Source organism: Cryptomeria japonica, chromosome 7 (genome assembly GCF_030272615.1).
Source record: "Cryptomeria japonica chromosome 7, Sugi_1.0, whole genome shotgun sequence".
In the NCBI taxonomy this organism is placed as follows: domain Eukaryota; kingdom Viridiplantae; phylum Streptophyta; class Pinopsida; order Cupressales; family Cupressaceae; genus Cryptomeria; species Cryptomeria japonica.
In genome coordinates, this window is record NC_081411.1 from 728,740,585 (window position 1) to 728,765,087 (window position 24,503).

The 24,503-nt window shown below is 34.6% G+C and overlaps 2 protein-coding genes across 2 annotated transcripts; both read right to left on the reverse strand.

Annotated features, from left to right (window-relative positions):
* Positions 1–2,016: 2,016 nt before the first annotated feature.
* Positions 2,017–3,693, reverse strand: LOC131047452 (putative UPF0481 protein At3g02645). Its single transcript, XM_059208944.1, has one exon. It carries the CDS (start codon positions 3,691–3,693, stop codon positions 2,017–2,019), a length of 1,677 nt encoding a protein of 558 aa, XP_059064927.1.
* On the reverse strand, positions 3,646–17,263 carry LOC131856257 (putative UPF0481 protein At3g02645). Its single transcript, XM_059207753.1, has 2 exons — positions 15,702–17,263; positions 3,646–3,750 (listed from the first exon to the last, which is right to left on the reverse strand). Exons 1-2 carry the CDS (start codon positions 17,129–17,131, stop codon positions 3,738–3,740), a joined length of 1,443 nt encoding a protein of 480 aa, XP_059063736.1. The 5' UTR covers positions 17,132–17,263; the 3' UTR covers positions 3,646–3,737.
* Positions 17,264–24,503: the final 7,240 nt, after the last annotated feature.

Consider the following 24,503-nt stretch of genomic DNA (forward strand, 5'->3'; position numbering starts at 1 on the left):
GGCTAAAAATGCCCCAAAGGCCTTCAAAAATGCCAATTACTAATGTCTAGAAAAACTAAAAAAAAATATAAAAATATTTTTCCACTGTTTCAGATTTTCTTCTGATCATTACTTCCCCCTTGAAAAGCTATGGGCACCATTGCATCAACACTCTAAATGAGATGCATAAAACATTCTTGAAGTTGCTCCCTAGTAAACCACTTTCCTTGTTGAGCAATCTGCCCTGCTTGAACCACTTTGTACAAGTAAATCTGCTGCTATTTGAGTGTTTTCACCATGGTGTCCACAATATGATCGCATTGGAATGGGGTAGATTCATTTGGATTCAATTCTGTAGTGGAGATTGTTTTTGCCACATCTGCAAAATCTAATAGTGGAGGAAAATATGGCTTCAAGAGTTCCACATTGAAGATTGGATGAAGACCCAAAAAAGGAGGTAAATTAAGCTCAAAAGCATTATCACAAACTTGCTTGATGATGGTGTATGGCCTATAAAGCAGAGGACGAAGCTTCCTATTGGCACCTTGCAATTGTTCCTTCTGGATATGCAACCACACCTTGTCCCCGACTTGAAAATTATGAGTACGATGCTCATCATGTCTCTCCTTATATTTCTTATTGGTGTGCTCCAAGATTTCGTGAACTTGTTGTAGATGATGAATTCTATCAATGAACCGGGCTGCCCTATCTTCCTCCTTACCAACACATGGAATCAAATCAGGTTGAATAAGTGTATGGCAACATCCATGGGTGCAAGTGGCTGATAACCAAGACAAACCTCAAATGGGTTGTGGCCAGTTGAACTGTGAATTTCCCTGTTGTAGCTATGTTGAACATATGGAAGACTTTCATCCCATGTGTGGGGATATTTTCAGTGGTACATTCATAGGATGTGTATGATCATCTGATTCACTACCTCTATTTGGCCATCTGTTTGAGGGTGGAAAGCAGTAGACTTTGTTAATTTTGTATCCATCTTTTCCCATAGTGTAGACCAGAACTTACTAAGAAACCTGTTGTCCCTATCCGAGATAATGGTATTCGGTAGACCAAAATGAACCCAAATGTATTCAAAGAAGAGCTTTGTAGTGTCCTCTGCAGAAATTGTTTTTTACATGCCACTATTACTGCCATTTTTGAGAACCTATATACCACAACATACACACAATCATGGCCTCTTTTGGTGGTAGGAAGAACAAACATGAAGTCCATGGAAACCGAGTGCCAAGGTTTTTCAGGAACAAGAAGTGGTGAATACAACCCAAGTTTACAATTGGCAGGCTTAGCAATAACACATGCGATACGAGCTTGAATATATGAAATAAAATCATTTCGCAATTTTGGCCAATAGAAATACCTCTGAAGTATAGCAGTAGTCTTACCTATACCAAAATGACCAGCAACCTTACTATAGTGAGCTTCCCATATCAACTTTTTGTGTTCTGCATTGGGCACACAGATTTGGCCAAGGTGACAAAGCATTCCATCCTGCAAATAGAAGTCATTCACTTGATGTCCCTTCACCAATTGATTATAAACATCTGCAAATTCAACATCGCTCTCATACAAGCAAGCCCAGGATTCAGTTTGATGACCACGTGAATTCAAAACTATACTTATGGCTTCAATTGGAGGCCTGCTCAAACAGTCTGCGACTTTGTTAGTACTTCCCTTCTTGTGCCGAATATTGAGGTGAAATTGATGAAGATATGCTGACCATCATTGATGTCGATCATTCTGCAACTTCCCTTGTGTTTGCAAAAATTGAAGAGGTTGGTGATCTGTGTGGATGACAATCTCCTTACCCAAAATGTAATGTTTCCACTACTTACATGCTTGAACAATAGCATACAGTTCCTTGTCATAAGTGGCATGAGATGAGATGAATATTATTAAGAATGATAAGTTATATGTTAAACATCATTAATCCTTGACCTACCAGTGTAGTTCTTTACAAAATAATAATATTTGAAACACCAAGCAATGTCGGTTTAGTAGCAATTGAACACTAAGTGTCTATTTATGTAGGCAAGATTCAAAAAGGCAAAATACTTGTACAGCTGTTAACACTAAAATTACAAGTACAATCAAAGCAGAGAAAAACCACCATGGCCTTGAACCATAAGTCTTGATAAACTCTAACAGCAGCCCAATAAAATCACCCCATACACGACGATGTCTAAGAAAAGCAAGACCTTTCTGCCACTTTTTGTGGTAACGATTTATGGAATCAGCAGCTTCATCAATAGATTCGTACCTGGGCATTTCTGTGGGCGTTACCATAGAATTCCAAAGATTAGCGACCTCTGTGTCATTTCCAAGCTTGCCGGTGATGATGTCTTCACGTCTCAGCAAACCCACATCCTGACTGGTGTCAACCAGATCGTTCATTAGAATGGCATACCTTGTAATGGGTTTTTGCTCTTCTCGGGAACAGATTTCCAGGGCAATCAGATTCTTGAGTATCACTTCCGATCTGTCGTCCACTTTGAACTGGGGCAAATACAGCGTGGAATTCTTCTTGTTGAACTTAATTTGACTAATTCCACCCTCCAGTTTCTTGAATTTCATTCCTCCCCTTCTTAGCTTCCCTATAGATGGAACTTGTACTTCTTCTGTCTCATCTTCCCTGCTGGATAGGCAGTTCATAATAGAGTACAAAATGTCAAATATGTGGTTCTTGATAAAGTGCAAAATGACAAATATGATCCCCAATATGAACAATATGACAAAAACTGGAAAGAAAATCAGTGCAAATAGCCATTTTATACGAATGCTTCTGGGCATAATTTTGTTCAAGTTGAAGTCTTTAATCCCACAGCCAGCTGACTGATGCTCGGAGGAGTTGTGGCCTATGTCTTGCCTGTCAACAATGTAGTCATGAAGCAATTGCAAGATGTGAGATTCTTCCGTGTGATATTCCCGCTTTCTCCCTTCTGCTACTCTGATGGGGGATAAATGTTTTAGTGCCGACTCAAACCAGACATCAGCCTTTGATCCCTTAATATGGAACCTGATTTTCTCCAACGCCGAGAGTGGTAGCTGATTTTCCATCTTGAGCATGTCTTTCACAATTTCTGTCAACAGAGGATGATGTCGTTTCCTGCTGAGAACAGTGTCGATGAAAACCGGTACTATTTCCTCTTGATCTTCGTCTTTTCCGAACCTGTGGAGGACTTCTAGAAGAAAACAGGCATCCCTCACTATCATCCACGCAAACACCACACTGCTGAGTTCAATTTCTTCAGCATAGCTTTTCTTTATAATTTTCTGAATCTTTTCCGATTCAAACTCTTCTACAACTAACTCTAAACCACGAGCCTTCGTTAAACCACCATCTCTGATGATTCCAAGGTGCATTTTCCTTGCCACATCTGACTTAAGCGGTTCTGTGTCATCACCCCTTACATAATTTTTTCGGAAATGATACGGACCGAAGGAGATTACTTCAGGAAGATAGAACACCTTAGTCTTTTCACTCAAGAGAGACTTCGGAACGGTTTGAATGAGGCCAATACCGGATATATCTGGTCTCATTTCGCCCTGTAAACTTGACCTGACTTCAGCAACCCACGAACCTTCATCAAATTTTTCATTCTCTTTGTTGTTCACACTTTCCGTCCTCCGGATGTCGCAAGGTGTTATCTCGACTTCAACAGCTCTATCAGATGTTTCGTTCTCTGTATTGCTCATATTTTCTGGATCTTCAACAAGCAACAGGGCCAATGTTTAGTCTTCTAAATGTCCTCCCTACAATTTAACAATGAAGTGAATTACATGCTTTGTGCTTTCCTTGCCCGAGCAAGATGCTCGTGGAGGTGGAATCATTACGCTGGATCAGATACTGCCTACCGATAAGGTACGGCGCTCATTAAAGTGTCTAAAATGAATGGAAAAGCAGACAGAAAAAACAAAAAAGCAAAAAGCAATTCATGTGGATTGAAAATACTCGATTGTCCATCCACAATAATAATTTTGGGCAGCAGAAATGACAAAAAATTACCAATATTAGGAATTAGAGTTCGCTCACAAATCGTCGGATAAATTAAATTAAGCAAACTAATTCATCTAACAGAAATTAAATTGGGCAAAACCTAGAATTCTATCCCTTAGATAAGATTGTTGGTATGATCTTGTTCCCAATTTTTAAAATTCAAATTTTCACTTTTCAAGGCTCATGATATGACCATTATTCCTTAGCATGAACACCAAAATTTTTAATTATGTATGATTTCATAATTTAAGACATCATCCAATAATAATTACACAAAATAAGAGACAATTAGCATATAATCAAAGGATCATGCAATAGTGCATATTCTTTTACAACACTTAGTTAATTGTCAACTGACATCAAACATCACCAATCAATAAATTGTTTTTTATTGTTATTCTTGCAAAGACACATATTTGTCACAACTTGTGATTATCATACATTTGGCCTCATCATAACCAATAATTAAAATTTCCATTTATTTTCATCACTAGTCTATTTCTCATAACTATAAAATGAACCTAGGGGCTAGAATAAGAGTTAAGAAAATTTTCATATTTTAGCAGTAAAATCCACTAGAGGTCCTTAGCACCATATTATTTTCCTAATGCATATGTCATTAAAGTGAATATTTTGTGTGTATATATTTGTTAGTGTGAATAGAGTATATTTCCTAACTATTTTATTTCTATATAATTCTCCACTTAAATCCTTTAACATTAGTTTAAGTTTACTTAAAGAATTTTCAAATAGTATTCCATATAGATTGTGTTTCTAGCCTCATGAATGATATATTATACAAGCACATATAGTTAATCTATAATCACTTATTTTGATATTCTCTTTTAGGAAATGGTAAGGCATGAAGGAGATGACTTGAGGAAGATAGAACACCTTATTCTTTTCACTCAAGAGAGACTTTGGAACGGTATGAATGAGACCGTTATGGGATTTATCTGGTCTGGTTAATTCCTCTAAACTTGATTCAAACTCAAGAACCCACTCGGAGTTATTTTTCTCCTTAGTTCCCATCTTCTACGATAATTAGAGAAGGGCACGGCTTAAACAGCACACACTAAGCGTTGACCGCTAAGTGTGAATGGTGTGGGCCCATTTCTTTTGCCAGCATCCATTTTCGTTTGTCTTGTTTCCGTTAGTATTCAAATTCAAACATTGCTCCTGTGCACAAGTATGACATATTTGGTTGAGTATTTGGGGCGGTTTTTATTTCCAAGCATTCTTTAGGCATTTGCCAATATGGGAGGTCTGGAACACCATATGCACAAATGTGTTTGGTGAAAAGGATTGGCAGGTGTTTAGCCAGTCTCAAAAACCATGTGCGATTCATAGGTGTTGAGACAAACTCAAAAACTGTTGACAACATTCTGGCTTGTGCGAAAATGGGAGCTTTGGATCAGGGTATGGACATCTAGCACAACATAGCCATATCATTAATTTTATCATATGTTGTTGCTACAACTTCCCTAGTAGACATGCTTGTAAAATGTGTAAGCATAGACAAGGCATGTGAACTGTTTGACAAAATGCCTCTAAGAATTGTTTAACAAAAGGATATGCAAAATATGGAAGAATAGAAAAGGCACCTGAACTGTTTGACAAATTGGCTCAAAGGGCTTCATCTGCTACATCAATTTCCTAAAATTGTCATTGAAGCAAACAAATTTTTAAGTTTCTAATGAGCAACCTCCAATGATGAATTTTTAAGTGCTAATACCTTCAATGATGAATATTTCCAAGATTAAGTCACTTTAATACCTTCAATGACCGATATTTTCAAGATTAAGTCATTTTGTTCTCTGGGTGATTAGAAAAGGGAGTGCCTACTTTTAGATGGTTTTTTATAGGATTATAATAACCCACTTTACATAACCCAAGAATTTTTGACTATTTTTTTTTTTTTAAATTTACTTATTTAGTCATTTGTGTTTGATTCAATCGCATACTCTGGGCATCTATCCATTTGGATTAGGCATTCATCCATCCGGGATGAGCATCTAACCATACGGGTTAGGCATCTAACCATACGGGATGAGCGATTTCATCTATCCAATACGAGATAGGCATCTACCCAAACGGGGTAGGAATCTATCCAACTTGGGATAGGAGATGCTCTGGCCAGAGACTTAGACTCATCGGGACCATTCGAGTCCTGAGTCACTCACTAAGAACTACACTCCTTTAAAAGGTGTACACCGAGGTCGCTGTCCTTAGGAGCAAGTAAAATAATATATTGCAAGCTTGAATTCCACCTCGGAATTTGGCCTAAAGCCTCAGGAAGTCAAGCAAATCCATATGGGATGCCTTCTGAGTATGCGTTGAATTACTTTTTCTTTTATTACACTTATCTTTCAATTAGGAGACTTCTCAATCCATCTACTTTACCAAATCCTAGACCCCATCCTCAAACGCCTGAGTACTAGGGACAACTCCATCCCTAGACTGCCTACATACTCGTTTCGGCACGAGATCAAGGCGTAAAGTATCTAGTTCTATTTTCTAATCTATGGTTTAATGTAAACTATTTTGGTGGGTACGCAACCCTTTCTAGGGTCAATGTCCTAGACAGTTTCTCTGCGTTTGCTACCCACGATGGTAGCTTTAAGCAAAGGCTCAAGGTGGCCTATTGCTTGGGACCTAAAACATCTAGGTCCTAACGCCTATCATAAGTGTCACCCTTGACCCAATTGCCAATTGCCAATAATTATTCGAGATTAAGCCAAGTTTATAAAAGCATTTCACTCAATCAACCCTAAAGGGGTTTACAAGGGTTTAACTAGCTGATGTAAATTCATTCAAAGATTATCGTATTAGATTATCGATCCAAGGGGGATCACCCGCCCCTTGGATTTTAACTTCCAAGTGTCCCTTATTACTCCCTGATGGTTTATAGGGACGATGCCACATACGTCATTGATGCAGCTTTATTAGGCGTTAAGTGCAGTAGTTCAACACGACGACTTTACCCGTAAGCGTGACCCAGAGGCACCATAGTTACTGAACGCTGCTAAGGTTTTGGTTTCAAGTCCACTTATTTAGTTATCCAACTAGGAATGAACCATAAGTTCACGAAAGCTTGAATAAAATTTTACTTAACAATTACGAAACTATTACATGGAAAATAAATTATTGCTTGACATTGAAAATAAGATATAATCGAAAGGAACATTTGACAAGAATGAAAAATAAATAAATCAACTACCTTGGAGTAACATTCTTGTGAAAATAACTATGGTAAAAATTCTAATTCTTGAACTAAATACATGAAAATTCTAATTTCTTGAACAACACCAGATTCAGATGACAACACTTGAGTGAGAACTGTCAGTATTGTAAATTTTGTTTACATGAACAAGAAAGCATAGAATTGAAGCAAGCCAAAAAGTGATCTATTCAATTCAAAAATCCAACATATATCAGTCCAAGGGATTCCAAGGGTCACCAACAACTCCTTGAAAATCCAAACCGAACAGTCACATCTTGTTTATTTACATAATAAAATCTAAAACTATGAAATTTTCAAAACAAACTATATAAAATTTTGTCCTAACTTTAACTAGGCATAACTTTCTGCACAGGACTCAAAATTACGAGCCGTTTAACTCGTTGGAAAGGTCTCCAAGAGTTGGAGGCAAAGTCTTAAAAGAACGTGCCTACAATAATGTTCTAAAGGATAGGCCAAACTTTCAAGGGCTAAAAATGCCCCGAAGGCCTTCAAAAATGCCAATTACTAATGTCTAGAAAAACTAAAAAAAAATATAAAAATATTTTTCCACTGTTTCAGATTTTCTTCTGATCATTACTTCCCCCTTGGAAAGCAATGGGCACCATTGCATCAACACTCTAAATGAGATGCATAAAACATTCTTGAAGCTGCTCCCTGGTAAACCACTTTCCTTGTTGAGCAATCTGCCTTGCTTGAACCACTTTGTACAAGTAAATCTGCTGCTATTTGAGTGTTTTCACCATGGTGTCCACAATCTGATCGCATTGGAATGGGGTAGATGCATTTGGATTCAATTCTGTAGTGGAGATTGTTTTTGCCACATCTGCAAAATCTAATAGTGGAGGAAAATATGGCTTCAAGAGTTCCACATTGAAGATTGGATGAAGACCCAGAAATGGAGGTAAATTAAGCTCAAAAGCATTATCACCAACTTGCTTGATGATGGTGTATGGCCTATAAAGCAGAGGACGAAGCTTCCTATTGGCACCTTGCAATTGTTCCTTCTGGATATGCAACCACACCTTGTTCCCGACTTGAAAATTATGAGTACGATGCTCATCATGTCTCTCCTTATATTTCTTATTGGTGTGCTCCAAGATTTTGTGAACTTGTTGTAGATGATGAATTCTATCAATGAACCGAGCTGCCCTATCTTCCTCCTTACCAACACATGGAACCAGATCAGGTTGAATAAGTTTATGGCAACATCCATGGGTGCAAGTGGCTGATAACCAAGACAAACCTCAAATGGGTTGTGGCCAGTTGAACTATGAATTTCCCTGTTGTAGCTATGTTGAACATATGGAAGACTTTCATCCCATGTGTGGGGATGTTTTGAGTGGTACATTCGTAGGATGTGTATGATCATCTGATTCACTACCTCTATTTGGCCATCTGTTTGAGGGTGGAAAGCAGTAGACTTTGTTAATTTTGTGTCCATCTTTTTCCATAGTGTAGACCAGAACTTACTAAGAAACCTGCTGTCCCTATCCGAGATAATGGTATTCGGTAGACCAAAATGAACCCAAATGTATTCAAAGAAGAGCTTTGCAGTGTCCTCTGCAGAAATTATTTTTTACATGCCACTATTACTGCCATTTTTGAGAACCTATATACCACAACATACACATAATCATGGCCTCTTTTGGTGGTAGGAAGAACAAACATGAAGTCCATAGAAACCGAGTGCCAAGGTTTTTCAGGAACAAGAAGTGGTGAATACAGTCCAAGTTTACGATTGGCAGGCTTAGCAATAACACATGCGATACGAGCTTGAATATATGAAATAAAATCATTTCGCAATTTTGGCCAATAGAAATACCTCTGAAGTATAGCAGTAGTCTTACCTATACCAAAATGACCAGCAACCTTACTATAGTGAGCTTCCCATATCAACTTTTTGTTTTCTGCATTGGGCACACAGATTTGGCCAAGGTGACAAAGCATTCCATCCTGCAAATAGAAGTCATTCACTTGATGTCCCTTCACCAATTGATTATAAACATCTGCAAATTCAACATCGCTCTCATACAAGCAAGCCCAGGATTACGTTTGATGACCACGTGAATTCAAAACTATACTTATGGCTTCAATTGGAGGCCTGCTCAAACAGTCTGCGACTTTGTTAGTACTTCCCTTCTTGTGCCGAATATTGAGGTGAAATTGATGAAGATATGCTGACCATCATTGATGTCGATCATTCTGCAACTTCCCTTGTGTTTGCAAAAATTGAAGAGGTTGGTGATCTGTGTGGATGACAATCTCCTTACCCAAAATGTAATGTTTCCACTACTTACATGCTTGAACAATAGCATACAGTTCCTTGTCATAAGTGGCATATCGACGCACTGTATCAGAAAAAGTACTGTGATATGCAACTAGATGACCATGTTGCATGAGGACCGCCCCTAGAGCATATTCTAAGCATCTGTTTGTACATTTCAAATGACTGTTGCAGGTCAGGAAGAGATAAAACTGGTGCAAGACATAACCTTCATTTTAGCCCCTCGAATGCTTCTTGTTGAGCACTTGTCCATTTAAAATTTTCTTGTGTCCTCCCCCCCTCAATGACTGATTTAGAGGCCAAGACAAATGGGAAAATCCCAACACAAATCTGTGATAAAAGTTTGCCAACCCGAGGAAACTTGTAACTCTGTGAGATTTCTAGGAGGCAAGCAGTCCTTAATCACTTGTATCCTCTTTGGATCAACATGGACACCCTCATTGTCAATAACACATCCTAAGTATCTGATACTCTGCATACCAAAGGAACACTTTTCTTTGTTTACATAAAGCTCATGATCTTGTAAGGTTAAGAGAATTTTTTCCACATGTTGCAAATGTTCCTCCCAAGTTTTGCTGAAGATGAGTATGTCATCAAGATATATCACCACGAAGGAATCAATGAATGGTCTAAGTATATCATTCATCATTCTCATGAATGTCGTTGGAGCATTTGTTAGACCGAAAGGCACCACTAGCCATTCAAACAATCCCTTTAGATTTGAAAGTTGTCTTCCACACATTGGCTGATTCAATTGGTACTTGATGGTACCCTGATTTCAAATCAATTTTGGTGAAGAATAAGGCCCCTCTGAGCTGGTCCAAGAGGTCATCTATCCGGAAAAGTGGATACCTATTTTTGACTGAAATTTTATTCAAGGCCCTATAGTCAATACAAAGTCTCCAGGTTCCATCCTTTTTCTTTGCTAGAACAATGGGGCTGCCACAGGGTGATGCACTTGGACGAATATGTCCCTTCTCAATCAATTCTTGTATTTTCCTCGTAATTCTCTAATACTAACCTATGATAGACTGGTTCATTAGGTAATGGAGTTCCTAGTATCAAATCAATAGTGTGTACATACCCCAGTTGGTAACTTAAACAAACTTTCATACTTCATCAAAATTTGATCCATTGATCTTTTCGACAGTGTTGTGGTGTTTGTGATGGCATGGGAATTATAAACTGGTTTCCTTTCTTCTTCAAAACGAATCATCAATAAAATGAATGTTCCCATTTTGGCAACCTACCTCTTACATTGCTTGGCACTAATCAAAGAGGTAGTGTATTCAAGGCTTACCTCTGGTAGTCGGTATTTCTGCTCACCCAATCTAATTGTGATGCTGTGAGGCCTGGACTCATAAACACCATGTCATTGGTACATATATGGTTGTCCCAACAGAACATCACAAACTTCTAAAGGAGCCACATCACAAATTACCTCAGCTTTGAAAGGCTTTATGGAGTATGAAAGGCGACACTGTTGGTGCACCTGGATATCTCTCCCTTGACTTACCCATCCCATTGAATAGGGTTGCGGGTGGGTTGTTGTTTTCAGATTCAATCTCTTCACAGTCTTTGCTGATATTAGGTTCTTTTGACTCCCGCTATCAACGATAAAGTGCACGGATTTTTCTCCGACCCACATCTATGAATGGAACAATCTCTCCTCATCCTCCTAGGGCAATATCTTTGTAGTCGCTACTGTGGCATATGGATCATCCCCAATGACCTGTTCTTGACTTTCTTCTGTGGAAGCTTCTGCCACCTTAGATTCTTCCTTGTCCTCATGCGTCTCCGTCATTAAGCTTTTTATGGTTCTACAATCTTTTGTGTTATGAGAAGGACTCTTATGGAATTCACACCACATAGCATTCTCTTGTGTCTTCTTCATACTCCATGTCTTTTTTGCTGGTGAATTGGGAGAGGGTTCCTTAGAGGTTTGTTTCCATGTAGTTTTGTCACCTTCACCCTTCCATCTGTTGTTTGCGAAATTATCCCTCCTTCCTTTCTATTTGAATTTCTCCTCAATTTTGGTAGCAAATTTATATGCACTAGGTAAAGTCTTTATGTCCAGGAATTCCATTTCGGCTTGGATGTACCTGTGGAGTCCACTCTGATATTTCAAAACTTGGTGATTCTCACAATCTTTGATGCCAAGCTTTGCTGCTAAGGCATGAAACATATTAGTATATTCCTGAACAGTTTGGTCCTTTTGTTGAAGCAATTGCCACTGCATATATTTCTGTTCATATGTATCAATAGGAAAATATTCTTCCTTTATGTGCTCCATGAATTCTCCCCATGTGGGTTTTTGATCAAAAATAAAAGTATTGCCATTTTCTGTTGCCTTGGATGCTAACTTCGCTTCCTACGAATCTTTCACATGATTTTGAGCTTTGAGGAGAGCGAAATTTATCTTCTCTTCATCTAAGAACTGATTGACAAAGAAATATCTTTCTAGTTTTGAAACCCAATCAGCAACAACATCTGCATCGATCTTTCCTTGAAATGTGGGTATATCGAAATTCACTTGCACCTTGAATGGCGTATACCCTGTGAATGGTGGGTTTGCTTGTGACGCACGACTTTCCAGCATTTGCTTGAGCTGCTCCATCATTTCCTCGCGTTGTTTTGTTAGTGCATCTGCAACTAATGCTCTAATGTCAGCGTCGGTCTGCAACTTAGCCATCTGTGATCATGTGCATCTCAAAGGAAGGTATTTTGAAGGATTCCTTGTTTCCAACCCCAATCTTTGATATGTTGATCACATGTGATATGACATACAAGGGTGAACTTGCTCTGATACCACTGATCCGAATTATGGATTCGGATGACGACACCTAAGTGAGAACCTGCGGTATTGTAAATTCTGTTTACATGAACAAGAAAGCATAGAATTGAAGCAAGCCAAAAAGTGATCTATTCAATTCGAAAATCCAACATATATCAGTCCAAGGGATTCCAGGAGTCACCAACAACTCCTTAAGAATTGAAACCCAACAGTCACATCTTGTTTATTTACATAATAAAATCTAAAACTATGAAATTTACTATATAAAATTTTGTCATAACTTTAACTAGGCATAACTTTCTGCACGGGACTCGAAATTACGAGCAGTTTAACTTGTTAGAAAGGTCTCCAAGAATTGGAGGCAAAGTCCTAAAAGAACTTGCCAACGGCAATGTTCTAAAGGATAGGCCAAACTTTCAAGGACTAAAAATACCCCGAAGGCCTTCAAAAATGCCAATTACTAATATCTAGAAAAACTTAAAAAAATATAAAAATATTTTTCTACTCTTTCAGATTTGCTTCTTATCAATTTGTGTTTACAAGATTTAAAAAGGCAAGCCAAACTTCCTGTACAAACTTCCTGTACAACAGTTACCAGTAAAATTACAGTTGCGATCAAACCACCATGACCTTGTACAGTCAGCAATGATAATCTCTCACAGTAGCCCAGTTATATTACCTCATAGGTGACGATGTTTAAGAATAGCCAGACCTTTCCACCACTTTTGGTAGCAATGATTTATGAATTTAGCAGCTTTCATCAATAGATACGTACATGGGCATTTCTATGGGCGTCATCACAGAATTCCAGAGCTGAGCGATCTCTTCGTCATTTCCAAGCTTGCCTGTGATTGATGTCCTCACGTCTCAAGAAAACCCACGTGTCAATCACGTCATTCATTAGAATGGCATGTCTTGTAATGGGTTTCTTTTCTTCTTGGGAGCAGATTTCTGGGGCAATCAGGTTTCAGAGTATCACCTACGATCTATTGTCTACTTTGAACTCAAGCAAATACAGTGTAGAAATCTTCTTGCTGAACTTGACTAATGCTACACTCCAGTTTCTTGAATTTCAATCCTCCCCTTCTTATTTCCCCTATAGATGGAAAACGTTTTTCTCTCCTCTTCTCTGCGTGATAGGCAGTTAATTATAGAGTACTAAGTGTCGAATATGTGCTTCTTAATATAATGCGGAATGACATATATGATCCCCAATATGAGCAATGACAAAAACTGGATAGAAAAGTAGTGCAAATAGCCATCTTATACTAATGCTTCTGGGCATAATTGTGTAACAGTTAAATTCCTTTACTCTTGCGTAAACTAATCCCACAACTAGCTCACAGGAGATTGGAGGAGGCAAGGAATGGTCTGTCAACAATGTAGTCCTGAAGAGTATGTCATCAAGATATATCACCACGAAGGAATCACGACCATTCGTCTAATTCTAAAGACTTTTTGTTTGTAGGCTCTATATGATTATAAATACTGAGTACAGTTCATGCTCCATGCTTGATGTAGAGTTGTATTTTGCATTATTGCTTAATAGAAGAACTCCCTGCATTTCTGGTGGACGTAGCCACTTAGTGGTGAACCATGTTAAATTTGTGTTGTGTTTATTTTATACTTTCTGCTGTTTTGTATTAATTTCTTTGCTCATTTATAACTAACAATATGAAATTGTTTCTTCTATTCTCGATTCCTGTCTTCCCCTACATTGATAGAGGGAAAATTTTTTAGTGCCTACTCAAATCAGTTATCATCATTTCGTCCCAAAATACAGTGCCTGATTTTCTCCAAAGCCCAGAATGGTATTTGATTTTCCATCTTGATTATATCTTTGACATTTTCTATCAACGAAGAAGATGTCGTTTCCTATTAAAAAAATAGTTGTTAAAATTATTAATTTAACAATTAATCTTAAGGTTTTTAGACATTTTGAATGATTTTTATCATATAATCTAGCAATAGAATTCTCCTTATAAACTCTTGTAGATCTAGCTTTCAATTTCCAGCTAAAATTATACTTGAAAGCTAAAATAATACAAAAGCTTGATGTAACTCCCTCAGCTACAATAAACTCAATGATGAGATTAGAATGTTTTCAAAAAGCTCCCAAATATTTACAATTGGTAAGTTTATAAAGAAGAACCACCTGAAAATAGAAAAAAAATTACACCTATCTGATTTTCTAGATTCAAAAATAGAGAAAAGAAAGAAAAAACATCTACACTCTCAAATCTATTATAAATTATTTGCCTATTCTAATATAATATAAGATATGACTATAAGATCACTATAAAACAAAATTAAAAGAAAAGAAGATTAAAAATGTAGAATTCAGGTTTCTGAGTATCACCTGCGATCTATTATCTACGTTGAACTCAAGCAAACACTGTAGAAATCTTCCTGCTGAATTTAATTTGACTAATTCTACACTCCAGTTTCTTGAATTTCATTCCTACTTTTCTTAGCTCCCCTATAGATGGCACATGTTTCTTTGTCTCTTCTTCTCTACGTGAAAGACAGTTAATAATAGAGTACCAAACGTTTAATGTGTGGTTCTTAATATAGTGGAAAATGACAAATATGATCCCCAGTATGAGCAACATGATGAAAATGTTAGAAACAGGGGAGCAGAAAAAACAGAGCAAAACAAAAAGTGCATAATGGAAGAAGATAAACTTTCATTCAACCATCCATGGCATTTTCTTTTTCCATGGCATTTGTTTGGCTCTCTGTTTTAATAGACTGCTTGCAGGAAAATCAAGGATTCAAATTTGTGCTGGCCTTTTGCATTCCTAATCACATGACCCTAATCATGACAGAGCCTACACTAGATATAGTCTATGGGACGCTGTCATTCAATTCTCACCATGTCAGATGCAGTTAAGCAATCCTTGCATAGTTAAAAAGCATATAACTTAAATATAAATAAAAAGCATATCAAAATTCATTAATCTTGCAGCACAGAGAAGCAGATAACTTAAATATAAATTAACAGATAGAAAGTTTCACAACAAATTAATGAGATGAATATTATTAAGAATGACAAGTTATATGTTACCAGTGTAGTTCTTTACAAAATAATAATATTTGAAACACCAAGCAATGTCGGTTTAGTAGCAGTTGAAGACTAAGTGTCTATTTATGTGGGCAAGACTCAAAAAGGCAAAATACTTGTACAGCTGTTAACACTAAAATTACAAGTACAATCAAAGCAGAGAAAAACCACCATGGCCTTGAACCATAAATCGTGATAAACTCTAACAGCAGCCCAATAAAATCACCCCATACACGACGATGTCTAAGAAAAGCAAGGAGTTTCTGCCACCTTTTGTGGTAACGATTTATGGCTTTAGCAGCTTCATCAATAGATTCGTACCTGGGCATTTCTGTGGGCGATACCATAGAATTCCAAAGATTAGCGATCTCTGTGTCATTTCCAAGCTTGCCGATGATGATGTCTTCACATCTCAGCAAACCCACATCCTGATTGGTGTCAACCAGATCGTTCATTAGAATGGCATACCTTGTAATGGGTTTTTGCTCTTCTCGGGAACAGATTTCCAGGGCAATCAGATTCTTGAGTATCACTTCCGATCTTTCGTCTACTTTGAACTGGGGCAAATACAGCGTGGAATTCTTCTTGTTGAACTTAATCTGACTAATTCCACCCTCCAGTTTCTTGAATTTCATTCCTCCCCTTCTTAGCTCCCCTATAGATGGAACATGTACTTCTTCTGTCTCATCTTCCCTGCTGGATAGGCAGTTCATAATAGAGTATAAAATGTCAAATATGTGGTTCTTGATAAAGTGCAAAATGACAAATATGATCCCCAATATGAACAATATGACAAAAACTGGAAAGAAAAGCAGTGCAAATAGCCATTTTATACGAATGCTACTGGGCATAATTTTGTTCAAGTTAAAGTCTTTAATCCCACAGCCAGCTGACTGATTCTCGGAGGAGGCGTCGTCTTGCCTGTCAACAATGTAGTCATGAAGCAATTGCAAGATGTGAGATTCTTTCATGTGATATTCCCGCTTTCTCCCTTCTGCTACTCTGATGGGGGATAAATGTTTTAGAGCCGACTCAAACCAGACTTCAGCATTTGATCCCTTAATACAGAGCCTGATTTTCTCCAACGCCCAGAGTGGTAGTTGATTTTCCATCTTGAGCATGTCTTTCACAATTTCTGTCAACAGAGGATGATGTCGTTTCCTGCTGAGAACAGTGTCGATGAAAACCGGTACTATTTCCTCTTGATCTTCGTCTTTTCCGAACCTGTGGAGGACTTCTAGAAGAAAACAGGCATCCCTCACTATCATCCACGCAAACACCACACTGCAAAGTTCAATTTCTTCAGCATAGCTTTTCTTTATAATTTTCTGAATCTCTTCCGATTCAAAGTCTTCTACAACTAACTCTAAACCACGAGCCTTCGTTAAACCACCATCTCTGATGATTCCAAGGTGCATTTTCCTTGCCACATCTGACTTAAGCGGTTCTGTGTCATCACCCCTTACATAATTTTTTCGGAAATGATACGGACCGAAGGAGATTACTTCAGGAAGATAGAACACCTTAGTCTTTTTACTCAAGAGAGACTTCGGAACGGTTTGAATGAGGCCAATACCGAATATATCTGGTCTCATTTCGCCCTGTAAATTTGACTTGACTTCAGCAACCCACGAACCTTCATCAAATTTTTCATTCTCTTTGTTGTTCATACTTTCCGTCCTCCGGATGTCGCAAGGTGTTATCTCGACTTCAACAGCTCTATCAGATGTTTCGTTCTCTGTATTGCTCATATTTTCTGGATCTTCAACAAGCAACAGGGCCAATGTTTAGTCTTCTAAATGTCCTCCCTACAATTTAACAATGAAGGGAATTACATGCTTTGTGCTTTCCTTGCCCGAGCAAGATGCTCGTGGAGGTGGAATCATTACGCTGGATTAGATACTGCCTAGCTATAAGGTACGGCGCTCATTAAAGTGTCTAAAATGAATGGAAAAGCAGACAGAAAAAACAAAAAAGCAAAAAGCAATTCATGTGGATTGAAAATACTCGATTGTCTATCCACAATAATAATTTTGGGCAGCAGAAATGACAAAAAATTACCAATATTAGGAATTAGAGTTCGCTCACAAATCGTCGGATAAATTAAATTAAGCAAACTAATTCATCTAACAGAAATTAAATAATTTGAATGAAAAACAAAAAGATTATGTTAGTTTAAAATATTTGTATTATTAATATGACTTTAAATTAATATGGTTAAAAAGTAAGTTAATTAATTGAAGGGTATCACTGTTTTCACGTTTATTTTCAGTAGAACGATGCAGATTTTGCAGAAAAGTTTGCAGATGTGTCACATCAACCGTACGACATTTCTCACTTCAAAGATGAGTTTGCCATCAAATTGTTTTGCTCAATTATACTAACACCACTAGCTCTCAAATATGATATAAAACTAGCACTTGCAACCATAGGAGGTGCAAGGGATTCGCAAGGTGATTGATGCGAAAATATAAATTAATTTTAACATTAGGAATTGTATAAAAGTGTAGATCTATAAACATATAACATTTTATAATATAATTTTCTACATAATTTTGGTAAACTTCATCATTGTTTTGAGAATGAATAAAAGTTACATTAGTGTCTTTTTTAGCTTTTTGTGCTACTATGTAAAAATCGTATCATTCAAATGCATTGACACACATTAGAAAAAAAATCATCATTTATAACCATTTCAATATATATGTAAATCTAAAGGAATGAAACTATTTTTTCGATTAGGATGATAAATCTTGTTTGTTTCCTTTTCTTGATCATTGAGTGTCCACTTGCTTGCCTTTTTAGTAGCTCCTCTTTTAAAATCATGTCACTCAAATACATCAAAATAAATTAGAAATCCATTGTTTGTAAATATACAAACAAAATAATTATAAGTATATAACTTAATGAGCTTATGTCACTAATAGCACATGTTTGAACTTGCTATTGTAAATATTTTTTCTTTATTAAAGAAGAGAATAATCATGAGTCTAAAACTTTATGACAATTAATTGCACATACCTAATCTTGATATCGTAAGAGCGATTGTAGGTGAGCTTGTTTTTTCTTCCTACTAAATGTTGTATGGATTCTTTTTAATTTTGGAATAGTGTTCCAAAGAGAATATAGCCTATATCAAAGAAGAGAATAATTAGAAGTGTATAACTTTATGACAATGTACAAGTAATTGCACATAATTGAACTTTGTATTGGAAGTAATATTTGTCTATTGAAGAAGAGAATAAGTAGAAGCCTATAACTTTATGAGAGTGTACAAGTAATTACATACATACTTGAACTTTTCTATTGTGAAAGCAATTGTAGGCAAACTTCTTCTTTCTTTGTAATAATCCAAGATGAAGGAATGGATTTTGAATAGGACAAGCAAGATCAAAGTAGTAATAGATTATGGAAGTATGAAATGGATAGGATAAGGGATATGGATATGACATTCCTCACTTCTAAGATGAGTTCGCGCTCAAATTGTTTTGCTCAATTACTCTAACAACACTAACAACACTAGCCCTCAAATATGATGCAAAAGCTAATTATAAAAATAATCATACTAGCACTTGCATCAAAACAAAGTGCAAGGGTTACGCTGATAGTAAGATATAGGTTAACTAATATATTGGAGAGTACAGATTGATGAAAGAATGATATAACATACTAATCCTACCACTAATACTAATTGAATCCTAATCCTAACATTATCTTTGATATTAATTTAAATCTTAGGAACACCAAATCCTATTGTAATTGAGCCCTAATGTTAACCCCAATCCTAATTCAACTATAACCCTAACTATAAGCTTTATCTTATAATGGTAATCTTGCATTTTGATCCTAAAGCCAACTCTAACCCTAACCTAAACTTGTAGAATGAAAACATTAATTTTAACCATCCCTTGACCTTGACCTTAACCTTAAGCTAACCTTAACCCTAACCCTAACTATAAATAAAATGGTACGTATTATTTAATTTTTGTATATATAATTTAATATTTACATTATATGGAGGATCATAATTCAATTCATAAAATATAGTAGTTTACATATGGTAATAAAATAATTTTATATTTTTTCTAATTATATTTTATTGCCAAATCATTTTTAAATCATTTAAATTTTAAGCATTTTTATTATGTAGTTAATATAAACTATCCTCAAATAACAACAACAAAAATATAAAGAGACAAATTTTGTGACAATAGAATTAAATTATTATTAATATTTATTTTTTAAAACTAAATTTCATTAAGTTGGTATTGTGAAGATAATAATCTTGATTATTACTTATAAATTGTAGATATGAGCATAAAATAATTGTATTAAAAACTAAAAAGTATTATTTTTATTATAATAATTAATTTAATTTGAATTTTAATAACACTAATTCTAACCCTAGTTGAGTCCTAATACTAATCCTACCTAAATTTATCATAGAATAAAAATCTCAATTTTAACAACCCCTAATGCTAACATTAAGCTAAACTTAATCCTAACCTTAACTACAATCATAAGATGGTACATATTATTTAATTTTGGAAAATAGTAGTTAATATTTACATACGATTGTAATTCTATTCATAAAGATGGTAATCTACATATCGCAATAAAATAATTTTATAAATTTTCTAATGAATTTTTATTATCAATAATTTTTAAATCATTTAAATTTTAAAATAAATTAAATTTTTTAATATTTTTAATTGTTTATAATATTATTAACAATTAGGATATATTTTGGGAGATTTTTGGCTCTTCTAAGGTTTCTATATGTTCATCATTTTCAATATCACATTGAGTGTTATGTTTTTTTTGGGTATGAAGGTGTGTTTTACCTAGCTAGTACATCGCCTAGTACATGTTCACACTCGTAATTTATGTTTTCTTAGGGTACACATAGGATTGTTATCACTTTATGTCTCAAGTCATAAGATTAAGAGGCATATCATAATATTATGCAATCCTATGTCTCACTTTAGCCTATATAACTAAGTGATTCTTGTTGATGACCTAAATAACAAAATGTAACAAAGGTTAAGTGTTTCTACCTAACCTCTCCTAAAAGAAGCAACGAATTGTCAAATCTATTACTTCCCAAGGTCTCGGGAGTCAATTCATGACAGTGCTAAGTATTTAAGTAGTCAATGAAGTTTGTTTGTTGAAAGAGCTTATGGATTTTTCTCTCTACAAATTAAGAATGTGTTTAAATATATTCCACTTTAACCAAATTTTAAATAAACAGAAAAAGATAGATGAAGGATGCAAGAAAAAACCATTAATATCCAACTTGAACTAATAAATATCACTAAGTCCAAAGATCCATTAATCATTAATATTTGAATCAAAATCCAATTCAAAATACTAACAATGCAAAATTATGGGGAAACTTTCAGATCTTAAATAGATTCATCAAATCAACCATCATACACAAGTACAAGTTAAAATGTAAGAAAATATAGCTAAATGAAAACATTTGATTTTTGTGTATTTAGAAAATAAAATGTAAATATTAATAAGAGTTAGAGTTATAAATAAATATTAATTAGAGCTAGCTTTATAATATATTTCATTGAAATATTTATAGTTATTTTATAATAATTTTTTATTGTCATTTGATTATAATTTTAATTCTAATTAATTATCTTAATCTTAAATTTAATCCTCGTTAACTTTGATTTAAATAAAATTATTTTTTAAACAACATAAAAAATAAAAGTATTAATGTAAAACATAAATAAAAAATCTTTAAAATAAATAATGAATAGGCATTAAAATGATATTGGTTCATTTTTACCATATATTAAATTTTGTCATTCCTTTTTACTATATTTTCTATCCATTCTACTTAAAAATTCAAATCATAATTTCTTATATACATCTCAACAAATTATGAGTAGAATTAACTTTTACTTGATAATTTTAAGAAGAATAACAAATAAAGAATTAAATAATTATTTAAAAATTATATAATTTTAAAATATATATTCACACATGAAGAATATATCTCCTCTCTAATTTAATGTTCTCATTCAATAATTAATGAAATAATTTTATGTTTGTATTCATTTTCAATAAAAATAAAATTCAAATTGAATTAAATAATGAAGATTTTGAATAAAAAATAATGTTAACATGGATAAAATAGATGATCCAAAAAGAAAAGTAATTCTGCACACTTTGATTATTTAATAAATATTAATTTTGCACACGAAACCCTACCAAACCCTTTTCACACTACCATGCATTAATGATCGAATTTAATTTTAAATTAATAATGCAATATTAAGTTTAATAATTTTTTATTTTTAGCTCTTCAATGCTAATTTTTTACTATCATTTATTTCGATCCCTATGCAAAATAATCTCATAAATCAAAAAACACTACACATGTTAATTTTAACGTTGTTGCATCCCCATAGTGGTATGGATTTGAGTGGACCCAGAGTTGGGATTCTCAACTCTGAAAGTTTCGTGATTTTAAAATTTGTACTCATTAATCCTAGAAAGAGATATGTACCTATTACTGTTTTTTCCCTAACGTTTTTGGTTTTTTTTCCTTGTTGTATGAAACAATAAAAAACTAAAAAGAATAAAAAAGAGGAGTTGTTCACCATTTTTCCTAGCCGTGAATTTTTTTAGGCGTCAGACATGAGGAAAAACCCATGGGGTTTCACCCCATATATAGCCTATCGGCTAATTAACAATCATGCTCAATTACTCTAACAACACTATGGGGTTTCCCCCCATATATAGCCTATCGGCTAATTAACAATCATGCTCAATTACTCTAACAACACTAGCTCTCAAATGATATAAAAATAAAAGTTTGATGAATATAAAAATATTTACAAATTTAATTTTATAATAATTTATAATATTAAAATATAAAAAATGATATATGTTAAAAAGATTTAAATTTGAAAATTATTTTTATTAGTTTATATATTTTTATGAATTTAGAAATGATAAAAAAATATTAAAATTAATTTAATTATTATAATATCTTATTAAAATTTTATTATTATAGGATAATTATATTTTCAATTTTTATTTTTCATTTATATAAAAAAAACTAAAAAAATGATTAATATTGAAGTGTTTTTAAAAATAATTGTTTAATAGTTTTTAGTATTAAAATAGAAAATAAAAATTTAGTCGTATACTAATTTAAATATTAAAATTAAAATTTTTTTTTATATACATGATATCCTTAGTCAAATGACATGTGACCTTGAGCTTAACTCCCCAAGGACATGCTATTCTTAGATTGTTGGTATAAAATAAAATGACTAGTCAAAAGTTAATTTATCTCTCTCCCTTTCTCTTCTCGTATATCTCTATATCTCCCTCTTTCTCTCTACTCTATCTCCCCTACTTCTCTCTCCCTCTTTGCATCTCTATTTGTCTATTTGTACTTCTCTTTATCCCTCTCCCCATCTCTATATCTCTTTATTTCTCTATTTCACCATTTATGTCTCTAGATATCTCTCCCTCTCCCTCTTTTTCTATATCATTTTATCTCTTCCTACCTCTTTATCCCCCTATATCTCTCTATCTCTCTATCTCTTCGTCCACCTCTCCCTCTTGCTCCATCTTCATCTCTACCTCCATCTTTCTCTCTCTCCCTCGATCTCTAGACATGTCCCCCTCTCTCTATCCATCCATCTCTCTCCCTCTCTTCCCCACCTCTCTCTCTCTCTCTCTCTCTCTCTCTCTCTCTCTCTCTCTCTCTCTCTCTCTCTCTCTCTCTCTCTCTCTCTCTCTCTCTCTCTTAAAAACATAACATGAGACTCTTTCTAATGAGCCTCTTGATAGTGGATGCATAGTTGATTTGACCTCGTGTCTTACACAAATATAGGTTAAAAAATAGACCAAAATTTTCCCTAATTGACCTTCCATACAACATGATAGTGACGTGTTAGTCAATCGCAGCCGTAATTGCAAAATCAATGGTGTAAAATGCATGACTAACACGCGTATTAGTCAATCTGTATTATCGTTTTGGAACCAGAATAGACGCGTCCAAATCGTAAGGAGATCGTGGCCTTTTATAATTTTAAATATTTAATGCAATAAGGTATTCCTTATAGATTTTACATGTATGTAATACAATAATTACACTGAAGGCGTTCCCTTATTTGAAGGGAACGACCTGATCTCGGTAATCAACAACGCACAATAGACAAGGAGGGCCGCAAGACGATTCTTACATCAATGGTCGTTAGATTTTTTGTTAAGTTTTTTTATCAGTTTCATTGTTTCCATCGTGACCGTCCATCGCTCTCTGCCCTTTTTTGTCCTCATTGTTATTTGCGTAAAGGTAAGTTTTTCATCGTCCTTTTTCCTGAATTTCACTTATGTGAAGTGTTTTTGGTGCATTTATAACACTGATGTACATTGCCAATCATTCGCTGTATTTGTACCCGCTGTAAAAAGCCTTGAATATTTTTTTTTCAAATATTCCCCTCAAGATTAAAACAATGGATGTTAAGTTTAAAAACATTTTTTTTTATGTTAGGAAAACATACTCTAACCTAGGGGAATGTTATGTTAGCTTCTGTGTGAAATAGTAGAATTATGTTTTTATAGAAGAAGACATTGAAGTTTAATTTATATATAATATTATTATTAAATTTTAAAAATAAATTTTATTTTTTATTTAATTATTTATTAATTTATTAAATTTATTATCTATTGTTTTTTAATTTTTATAAATAATTGAATTGTGATGTAAATTTAATTTACATTTGTTAATGTTATCGATTTATATTTTTTAGATATATTTTAAATATTAGAAAGCTTAATATATTTTAAAATTAGTGTTTCTTTAAATAAAGGAAATCATATGAAATTTACAATTGCATATTTACTATATATTTAATTATTAATATTTATACTATTAAATATAATGTTCATTTTTGTCCAAGGGGTTGAGCTTAACTGGTTAAAACACTGGGTTCTCACTGTGGAGACCCAAGTTCAATTCCCAATAGGGAAATCTGAAGTGGAATTCTAAGTTGTGACTCTTGGCCTTCCATAGGATGGGGAAGGTCTTGGGGTCAATCTAATCAAACATAATAATAATAATAATTCAAAGATATGTAATGGGGATGG